This window comes from Prosopis cineraria, unplaced genomic scaffold (genome assembly GCF_029017545.1).
Source record: "Prosopis cineraria cultivar Desert tree isolate PC_DT_omini unplaced genomic scaffold, ASM2901754v1 PC15, whole genome shotgun sequence".
Lineage (NCBI taxonomy): Eukaryota > Viridiplantae > Streptophyta > Magnoliopsida > Fabales > Fabaceae > Prosopis > Prosopis cineraria.
Window position 1 is genome coordinate 6,037,346 of NW_026555346.1, and position 11,083 is coordinate 6,048,428.

At 32.5% G+C, this 11,083-nt stretch overlaps 1 protein-coding gene across 3 annotated transcripts; it reads right to left on the reverse strand.

The window, feature by feature from the left end:
* Window positions 1-1,701: 1,701 nt before the first annotated feature.
* Window positions 1,702-7,345, reverse strand: LOC129294537 (cyclin-A2-1). 3 transcript variants are annotated; one of them, XM_054932958.1, is made up of 12 exons: window positions 7,201-7,345; window positions 5,715-6,068; window positions 5,190-5,460; window positions 4,580-4,701; window positions 4,189-4,281; window positions 3,887-4,020; window positions 3,308-3,383; window positions 3,095-3,171; window positions 2,988-3,021; window positions 2,741-2,890; window positions 2,515-2,649; window positions 1,702-2,073 (listed from the first exon to the last, which is right to left on the reverse strand). In XM_054932958.1, the coding sequence occupies exons 2-12, from the start codon at window positions 6,009-6,011 to the stop codon at window positions 2,011-2,013; spliced, it is 1,452 nt and encodes a 483-aa protein (XP_054788933.1). In that variant the 5' UTR covers window positions 6,012-6,068; window positions 7,201-7,345; the 3' UTR covers window positions 1,702-2,010. The 3 variants fall into 3 exon arrangements, with proteins under 3 accessions (XP_054788933.1, XP_054788934.1, XP_054788935.1); XM_054932959.1 differs by having other exon boundaries at window positions 5,715-6,073; window positions 7,201-7,340; XM_054932960.1 differs by having other exon boundaries at window positions 2,018-2,146.
* Window positions 7,346-11,083: the final 3,738 nt, after the last annotated feature.

Consider the following 11,083-nt stretch of genomic DNA (forward strand, 5'->3'; position numbering starts at 1 on the left):
CAAGTCAAATGTGGGACACAAATAAGAGCACATATGGAGAATTTCAATAAAGATTCATTCACCACACTTGTTTAAATTTAAAACTCTTAAATTTTTAAAATTTTACTATAATTTAAAAATAGTACATTTGTAGGGTTGAGTTCCTGGCTTGGCTTCATGCTTCGAGGAACACGTCACAGGACGAAAAAATTTAGATAACTGAGTGTAATGGAATCCGGCAAGTCAAATGTGGGACGCAAATAAGAGCACATATGGAGAATTTCAATAAAGATTCGTTCACCACACTTGTTTAAATTTAAAACTCTTAAATTTTTAAAATTTTATTATAATTTAAAAATAGTACATTTGTAGGGTTGAGTTCCTGGCTTGGCTTCATGCTTCGAGGAACACGTCACAGGACGAAAAAATTTAGATAACTGAGTGTAATGGAATCCGGCAAGTCAAATGTGGGACTCAAATAAGAGCACATATGGAGAATTTCAATAAAGATTCGTTCACCACACTTGTTTAAATTTAAAACTCTTAAATTTTTAAAATTTTACTATAATTTAAAAATAGTACATTTGTAGGGTTGAGTTCCTGGCTTGGCTTCATGCTTCGAGGAACACGTCACAGGACGAAAAAATTTAGATAACTGAGTGTAATGGAATCCGGCAAGTCAAATGTGGGACGCAAATAAGAGCACATATGGAGAATTTCAATAAAGATTCGTTCACCACACTTGTTTAAATTTAAAACTCTTAAATTTTTAAAATTTTACTATAATTTAAAAATAGTACATTTGTAGGGTTGAGTTCCTGGCTTGGCTTCATGCTTCGAGGAACACGTCACAGGACGAAAAAATTTAGATAACTGAGTGTAATGGAATCCGGCAAGTCAAATGTGGGACACAAATAAGAGCACATATGGAGAATTTCAATAAAGATTCGTTCACCACACTTGTTTTAATTTAAAACTCTTAAATTTTTAAAATTTTACTATAATCTAAAAATATTAATTTGATATTAAATTTTTTAAAAAAATAACAAAATTGCCTCATTAAAAATATATTAAAACTTCCTTATTTCATGTATTTATTGTCTTACTTCATTTGTTAATTTATTTATGGAATATTGTTAATTGCTTTACTTAACTTATTTTTATTTTAAGTATTTAAATCATCTTAAGATAACTTGTTAATTTTCATATTATATGTTGTTTATTTATCTATAAATTGTTATTTATTACCTTAGTTTACTTGTTTATTATCAGTCTTTTACTTAATTTCATTCTAAGAAAATGAACATGTAAAGTAGGGCAATTAACAAAATTTCATAAGTAAATAAACAAGTAAAATAAGACAATTTTGATATTAATTTAAATATCAAACAATTATCATTTTTTTAGAAATTTAATATTAAATCTAGACCCTTAAATTGCAGTGAAATTTTAAAATTTTAAAGATTTTAAATTTAAATAAATATGATCAATAAGTCTTTCTTAAAATTCTTATTTTACTCATCATTTAGGTTCAATGTGAATTTTTTCTGGTAGGATGTTGGATTAAGTTTTGATTCAAATATTTATTTGTGTGAAATTCCGTTTGATTTTTTTTTAAAAAAAAAACCTGACGTGTCCTAGTAAATAATTAGGGAAATAAATATCTTGCAACATTTTCGGCATTCGATGGTTCTAAGTCTACCATCGCCAAAACTAGAAAAATGGAAGATGAAGATGGATTGTAAATATATTTTTGGCATTTTTTCATTACACAGTTTGGGTACAAAAGTAATCTTGATAAAGCAACGAGGCTTGTTGCAAGAAAGCAACCTGAAGGGTGTAGCTGAAGTTAGCAGTTGCTAGTAGGCTAGCGAGTTTCAAAAAAAAATATTTAGCTCTAAGGGCAGACCTACTGTTTGAAAACTATCTTGCTGTACCAATTTCACGTCACTATGAGGTCTCCAAGTGCCTTAATTGATTGAACTTGAACGTCGATGTTTGATGTGATCCTTCTTGAGAGCTCTGTATCATCTACAATTGAGTCTCGAAAAGAGGTAGCACTGTTTTTGCAGACAATGCTGCCACGCGCTTGAACTGTCAGAAGCAAAATTCACCGTCATGTCACCATCTTAAGGCCAGCTCAAAGGAACCGCATTGATTCCAACATCTACTAACAACATAAAAAGAGACTAGGACCACAAAACTACGATAAAATATACTCCCTCCGGTCCCATTTATAAGTCCAATTTTAGAAGGTGTATTTGGTCCCATTTATAAGTCACGGTGCGTCTTTTTAGGTAATATTTGAGAGGTATTTCTAAAATTACCCTTCATGAGAGAGAAAAAGTAACAGGACATTACTTTTTAGATTTGTTATATAGGGGCATGTTTGGAATTTTACTTACTTTTATTCCTTGTACTTTTATTGTATTGGTATTGATGAGGTTGGTAGAAATGATTTATAAATAGGACCGGATGGAGTATACCATTAAAAGATATAGAACGAATCGGTCTCCTATTTTGCGTGATTCTTACCTTTTGAAGTCTATATTTTTCTCGTATCGCATTCAGGGAACATGACTTGGTATTGGATTGTAAATCTTCCAGAGCAAGAACACTAGCTTTAAGCGCTGGTGCTTTGTAACTTGTGTAATGCTCCAGGGTTGGGTTCTGCAGAGTGCAAATGGTACACAAAGTAGAAATCCTCTTAGAATAGTTGACACGCAAAACAATTCAAGGTAGAGTCAGACAAAGTTCAGACCCATGGGTGTTCTGACTGGTTGAGCGTCCATCTGGCAAGGAAGATAGCAGATGCAGCAATAAGGGAAGGTAAGAACTTGAGGAAGTTGTATTCAACGAGTGTAAGCTCAGCTAAATAATTTGCCAATAATTCCAGTTCAACACATGGAACCTATATGACAAGCAGAACAGATAGGCATTAGCATATTACTGGTTTTCTTTCTTTTTTTCCTTTTTTGTGGTTCACTAGCCAAAAAAAAAAAAAGTACCTTGTAGGAACATTGTGCTACTTGGATGTATCTCCTGAAAGATTACAGTGCCTCAATTTAACTGAACGCCATTTTCCAGAAATAAAATCCAGATTTGTAATGCATACCTGAGAAATGTTTTGGTGGTGGGAACAGCTAACTGAAAATGCAGAAGATTTAAAACCTCACTCTCCATTTTCAATACCTGTCAAGTGTCGGCGATTTAGGGGTCTTATATACCAGTTTTGATGATTAACGTTTGAAGTTTGATTAAACTGCTAGGCAATTCTTTGAAACAAATATAACTACCCTGAAGTGTATATATCTCAAGAAGTAAATACCTCATCTCTCGTGTATGTATTATCTGTGATGAAGCAGAAATCTTCCACTCGAGGAGCGCAAATCTCTTCATACTTTCTTCAAGCCAAGAAAGATAAGAAAACGTTAGAGGCCCCTAAAAGGTTAAGAAACAACAGAGATGATATATTCCATCACCACTTGCACGTAGTATCACATACACTCTATAAAGTTTCAGGACCAGATTATATCCGTAATATCACATTCTTCTAACTTTTTACAGCCACGTAACCAAAGCAAAACAGGATAAATGTTGCAGCTTCAATTTTGTGCCTTACGCACAAGGGAGTTACACAATTATTGGTTCTCGATAATATCACGTTAAAGGCTCAATAGTCAATACAATGCCACAGAATATAGCATAATCTGTGAAATGACAACAGTCTTCATAAAGCTAAATGAGGAGCCATCTAAAATAATAGTCGTCATTGTATTCATCTCCATACTAGACCAAGGATGAAAAGAATTATTGCCATCAGTTATCAACTATACAGTGTCTAAATTTGAGCATGAGGGAATTTGTACATTAAAGAATGAGGACCATCACAAAGAAGGGAACTCACGATGCAATCAGCATGCAAGCGACACCAACAAGCTGAAGCTTTTGTTTCGTAGTTAAGCTTATAGAGAGAAACCGGTCGATGAGATTTACAGTAAGGTAAAGAGTATCTGGAACCAGTTTATATTCCTCAGAAACCTGAAAGCAATATAGAGAATATTAAGCAATGAAGTTTGATGGCTAAGCTCAGTTGAGACAGTATTCAGATGTTTTTAAACTCCAAAGAGAAGATATTAGATCAATTAGGTTAGAGGAGAAAATGAAAACATCCTTCAGATTTTGATGCATAACACGGGAGGAACTAACCTCCACAAGCCAATCAATCAGAATTGCCCGCATGTTGGGATTGACGTCCTGCTGTAACTTCTCCATGTAATCAGTTGATGGTCTTCTTTCAAGCTGGATTACCAACAATTAACATCAAATTACTTTTGCTGAAGCTTATTATTTTTCTCATACAACTGAAAACATTTTGTCATGTAAAGATTTTTAGGCAACAAAATCATAATATTTCTAGAAGAAAACTTTGTGGGTTCTAATTGTTATGTCCTGAAAGAACCTTATCATAATGCTATAGTATAATACTGTCAGACTGGGACGACATAAGAAAAGGAATATTCATTACTTGTCACATACAGAAGAGCATAGAAGCAATAATCAGAAGAAAATGTCAAACTGACAACATTACAACACAAACCTCTGTGACACGTATGATTTTGTATATGTCTGGGGCATATAAACTCCAAACTTGAGAATCCTTTAACTCTGAATCAATGTCTACAATGCCCAAGCCATCTGAGGGTCTTAGTTTCTCTATTTCTGCATTAACCAATTAAGACATATTCAGACTTACTGGGTTGCTTCAGCCTTCTTTTGTAACTTTTTATGCTTCAGAAAAAGGGAAACCATGTAAAGTTTTCTTTAAAAAAATAAAATAAAAAGTGACTTCATGAAATTGAAATTTAAAATATTTGTGAGCAAGAAAAGCAGGAGTCACCGTGTAAAGATTCCAATTACATGTATGTTAAAGCCATTATCAAATAACATTTAGTAGTTCTAGTTCCAGGTATTTTAGGTGGTGGATAAATATAAATGATCTTTGCTTAAAAAGGCAAATAAACAAAATCAAGGAAAAAACATGCAGAAGAAAAACTGAAAGCTTGCACCATCAAATTAAATAAATAATATTCACATACCGACACAGATGCGTATAGGAAAATTTCATCTAAAGTCATATCATAGACCTCTATCATAATGCATAAAGGCAAAATAGGGATGACTGGTGAGCCATAAAGTTATTAGAAAACCTTTATCTGGAGCGGTCAGGATTTCATCAGACACCACAGAGTCCTGCGTTGAAAGCATGGGATCTGCCAAAAGACAATCTCCTACACCATTGGACATGCATTGTTGTGGTGGCATTTTGTCTTCCAACTTTAATGCATCAGTAGTGTTGCGTGATTCCACCATCCTTATTTTGGATAATTCTTCAGCTAACTTTGTTTTATCGTCTTCTTGTGTTGAAGAAACTTCTGTGGACACAACAGAAGCTGACTTTGTTTTTTTACCTCCTTTTGCCTATGTAATGGACATTCAACTAGCATCATCAACTACTTATAATAATATATGAATCTTGTAACTCAGTAAATGACAAATACTCAGTGACCATATAAGAGACAGTACAGAAGTTTTCTTGCTTATTTAACGTACACACATTGCATTTTTACTTTTTCAGATAAGAATAGTTCATGAAACAAAACAAAACAGTAAATCTACGAAATATTGATGATTTGGCATTTGCCTTTGCATCGTATGAGTTGTTTCATGCATACCTGGAAACTGGGTGCATCAATTCTTTTATGATATGAATTTTCACAAATGTTTGTTACATCTGTGAGCATTGCCCGCCTCTTTTTCTGAAGACCATCAGGAATAACCACCGAAGCTTTGCTCTCATCAGATGCTGCTCTTTTGGACTTTGCTGGATGGGCACGCTTCTGTTCTTGTTTAAAGGATGGCCTCGAGGAAGTGGGTATTCCTCCTAGTGATCCCAAGGCTCTTGCCCTTGCTCTAGTGATTCGGAAAGGAAACTTCTCATCTTCAGCATAAAAAGTACTTCCTTTATTCATTTTGCGTGCCTCGAAGAAAAGCAACCTGATTGCTTCAGACGATAACTTTGTTCATGCCTGCTCTTCAGAGACCAAAACTATCATGAGATAGCAGCGATGAAACACAACTAGATATGACAATTCCACAAAACAAAGTCTTGTTGTTGCCAGGAAAAGAAGAGCTGCAAGTGTCAATTCAACATGATCTAATAGTCCAATCAGATATTTATCCATCCATTGGACGTATCTTGGTCGAATGTTATTAGCGGAAATTCTTTTTTCCCCCCATATTATCTTGCTTATCAGACATGTTACTTTTGTTGATAACTGATCATAGAATGCAATCAATGGTATATACAAGTGCACTCCGGCAGACACGTATTTCTGCACAAATTATTTTTCCTCAATGCAGCCCTTGTGACTAATTCTTTCTAGGGTGTACTGTAAACACTTGAATAGTAGATTTACGAACAAAAGAGAATGGTTTAAGAAGGCAATATTAAAAATCAGCACAATAGTTAGAATCTGAATCAGGGTTACATATCTCTTGAATGGTAGCTGGAACCCAAGAAACTTAAGGCCAAAAATAAAAATTAAAGAATGAGATTCATTAACAGAAATACGACAGAGCAACAATGGTCAAAGTCTAGTTTTTCTTTGATCAGTTCGCACTTTTCTTCAGTACTCAACCTAAAAGAATGTTTGCTGACACGAATACCCACGTGGTTTTCTGAATATATTCTCCAGAACCAAATCAAGAGCCCTAATGTCGATCACACGTGCTATTTCCGCCCCAAGCATATTCAAACTTCTTAAAAGTTTTATCATCAAACATTAACGAAAATGAGAACAACTCTTGAGCATTTATCTCCAATCAAGTGCGGCTGTAAGTTAGAAGGCAAGTGGAAAATTCTCCAAAAATTAACCACACGAAATGGATTCTCTGTTCCCTGTCAAAGGAGACAAAAGGAGGACAGGATTCCTGAAAATACCAAGCAATGCAACTCAAACCCAGATCCACAAACTAAAAGTAAAAAGCTACCAACATTTTCGGAAGCAGCTCTCAATCAAACTCCACTTCACCGGAAATTAATAAGCTACATCTCAAAATAAAAATTTCCAGAAAGAATTTTTTTTTTTTTTTGTTTGTTTCAAATAAAGGGTGGGGGAAGCTCATTCGTCCACAGAGAAGGGTGCAAGCTGAACTTACTAAGTTATTGGGAGCTCTCGAGCCCTAACAACGGCGTGTGAGAGCTCTGGTGAAATGGTAGAGAAGGAAGAGAAAGAGACAGCGGGTGAGGTGAGAGAGTATGAAATGAAGTGAGGAGCGGTGAGAAAGATAGAGTGAGGGTGGGAGTGAGCGGACATTGATGTTGATATAAGCGGAGCGGAAGCGCGACGTAAGAAAAACAGTTCAAACTTCAAAATTCCGAATTCTTAATAAAAAATAATACTAATAAACTAATTTGTTTTTTCTTACACTCCCGAATTTGCTGTTTCCGCAAGGTCCCTTTTGACTTTTCCGTCCTTGTCCTAGAGCCCTCTAATGTTAAAATTAATTAATTAATTAAGTTTTACTTTTTAGGCTTTTCTTTCTAAATTCGTTCAAACTTTACGATTGAAATATTTTTACCTTCCTTTTATAAATAAATTGAAAGGATTAGTTCTAAAAATTATAGACATAATTATCATGTTGTAGCACATTCGACTTCAATTATTTTTTTTAGTAAAAATTTCAGTTAATTGAATATGAAAATGATTAAAAAAAATTTTGCCGAGGAGTAATTATATCATGTACAGAACTTTCATGACGTGGTTTGAATTTTGAGGACGCTTTTTTCCATGATTTATGTAGAATATGGATAAGTATCAGTTTAAAAATAAATGACTCATTTTAAAGTTATTGTAGATAAATTTGTCTGAATGGATAGATTTGAGAAATTTATCAAAATATTAAGAATTGAATTTAATATTTATTAAATGGAAAGCTATATTTTCATGTTCCAAATAAAAACAGTATTGCTCTAACTATGTTTATCTTTTAATAAATTTAGGCTCTAACATTAGTCATTAAAAATGAAAATGTTTTTGTCGCTAGAAAATGAAGGAGAGAAAAGTGAGAAAAAAGTAATAAAAAATGCCACATTTTAAGCCAAGGTGGGATTGAGCAAACATGGAGATTAATAAGCGGGGAAATAGAGAAGCAATTCAAACTTTAGAATTATGAGTTCTCAAATGAAAAAAATATTAATAGGCTTTTTTAAAGTATTCATAATAAATAAATTACTTTATATTTATTTTAAAGTAAACACTTTATTAAATAAACATTAATATGAAAAGAGGTGTTAGTCTAAAGACAATTAATTATATCGTCTTGAGTAAGATTCGATTATAAATATTTTAAATTTATTTAATTTTATTTGATATATATTCTCTCTTTCTCTATATATAAGATATTTTTAATTGAATTCTATATACTAATGAATGTTTATTATTCAGTTAAACTTACATAAAAATACAATAATTTTTCAATTTTACCTCTAATAATATCATAATTAATATCATGATGGTAGTAGAAAAAATATATAATTAATAATTTATTTTATTTTTTAAGATAAGGGTAAAATTATTTTATTACTCAAAAATATTATTGTTACCTTATATACTTAAGAACAAAATAAATTTTTATAAAATATTTTATGTATAGATAGAGAAAGTAACTTCTTATATCACTCAAGTCCATTCCAATACAACTAAATGAGGGGGAGCAAAGTGAGCAAAAAATAACAAAAAGATGCCACTTCTTAAGCAAAAGTGAGACTAGGCAAACCTTGATATTAACAAGCATCTGGCCCAAAAAAAAAAAAATATTAACAAGCAAGGCATAAGAGAAGCAATTCAAACTTTAGAATTATGAATTATCAAGCCAAAAAAAGAGAGAATATTAACTTGTTTTTCTTTAAGCATTTATAATAAATAAATCATTTTATATTTACATTAAAGTAAACATTCTATTAAATAATGATAAATATAGAAAGAGGTATTAGTTTAAAGATAATTAATTATATTATTGGGATAAAATTTGATTAAAAATATTTTAAATTTTTTAATTGATGGTCTAATTTTATTTGATATGTAACTTCTTACATCGACTTAAATTCATTGCTGCACAACTAAATAAATAAATTCACACCATCCCCACCAAAAAAAAAAACATGGAAATTTGTTATCTAGTTAACCAAAAATAATATTTCCTCACAGGATTTTAATAAAATGTTGAAACAAAATTCACGATGAGCGTTGATGAAAATCCATATAACTGGAAAGTAGAAAAATTGTAATCTTGCGTGTGATGAGAACCTATTTGATTCTTGAATGACCCTGCCCGAGATGGTTATAGTGATCTATTTGCCAGTCTGTTTGTGTGTTTTTTTTTTTTGGAAAATGATATTATTTGTTGTATTACTATCTATAAAAAATGAATGACTAGCAAGAAGTGAATGAAGCTTTGTTTTTCACGTCTCCCCCACCCCTTCAAATTTTCTAAAGTTCGCGTTTTAAAAGCATTTTATGATATGATACTACTCAGGAATAACAATAATTTCTATATTATTTTTGTTCCACGATTGAATTTTGAATATCATTAAAATTTATTCACAGATTCCAATCAATGTCTCATAGGATGTGGTGAAGCAGAAACAACCATGCACATTGTACGTGACTGTCATATTGCTCAAGAATCATGGAAATAACTTGTGAAAGGTGATCTTTGGATACAATTTTTGAACTTTAATTGCTTAAAATGGATCAAATGGAACTCTATAAATAAAGCAGGTTCTTACTCCAATTTGCACCTCCCATGACTAATAGTCTTCACTTACATGTGTTGGGAGCTTTGGGTTACACGATGTAAAAATGTCTTTGATAATTAGAGCCAAACTATTCAACTTGACCCTAAGATATGTCTGTTGAAAGCCTCAACTAATTCTAAATGGCTAGGAAAACTCAAAATAGGTCGTTTTACATCTAGTGGCACGAAGTCTTGGCACCCACCTTTACAAGGAGCTACAAGACTTGACAGTGATGGTTCTTGTCTAAATGAAGTAGCAACCTATGGAAGATGTATCTCAAATAACAAAGGAGTTTGGGTTATGGGCTTTAATTCTAAGTTTAAGAATTATCCATCCACCATTGCTGAAGTTCTAGCAATTTCTAAAAGTTTTAATCTTTGCTAGATTAAGGGGTTGAGAAATGTTGAAGTATGTTTGGATAATGTGAAAGCAATCAACCTCCTCATATCCTCATGAGAGGATACCATGAGGAACACCCTTACAGGGATATCATTCAAACTACTTGTAATTTTATTCATAAAGATTGGTCTATTTTTATTAATTTTTGTTTTTAGGAACGTCATTAGTCATGCCCATATCTTTGCTAGTGAAACTTATTTTATGAAGAGTTCATTTTATTTCTTTAATCATCCCTCACCTAATATTACATTGGGAGGTATATGATGATTCAGTTGACTTTTTTCAATTTTGTATTTGTTTTGCTGTATTGTCCTATCTGCTGACTGTTTTATGAATTTTAGTTTTCATTCAAAAAAAAATTATTCAAAACCTGGCGACTAACTTTTTCGACAATCATGCATGTCTTTTTACTTGTTAGTGCAATTTTCGTGGCTATATCTAGGAACAATAATTCAATAAACTTTTATAGTATGCTAACACAATAAGCCCCAACGAGGGAATTTTTTTCAATCAAAACCCTCATTGTAATGATAATGACTCCGACAGTCCACAAGGAAAAGGTCAAACTACCAAAAACTTTTACCCATTGGTGAACCGGGCAGCAGATGTAAGGAAAAAGATTAAAACTCATTCATTAAAAAAAAATGATTGACTAATGAGTGGGAAAAGTACAAAGGAAGTTATGAATTTTGAATTGTTGAACTGAAACGCTCGCTGCAAGCAATAGCAATGCTATATTAAGTTCATCTAGAAGAGATCTTTGAATTTGCAATTCAAGACTTACAGTTTCACCCAGACTCCCACCGACTATAACAACTAAACAAGGTTTTAATTAATGCTCGA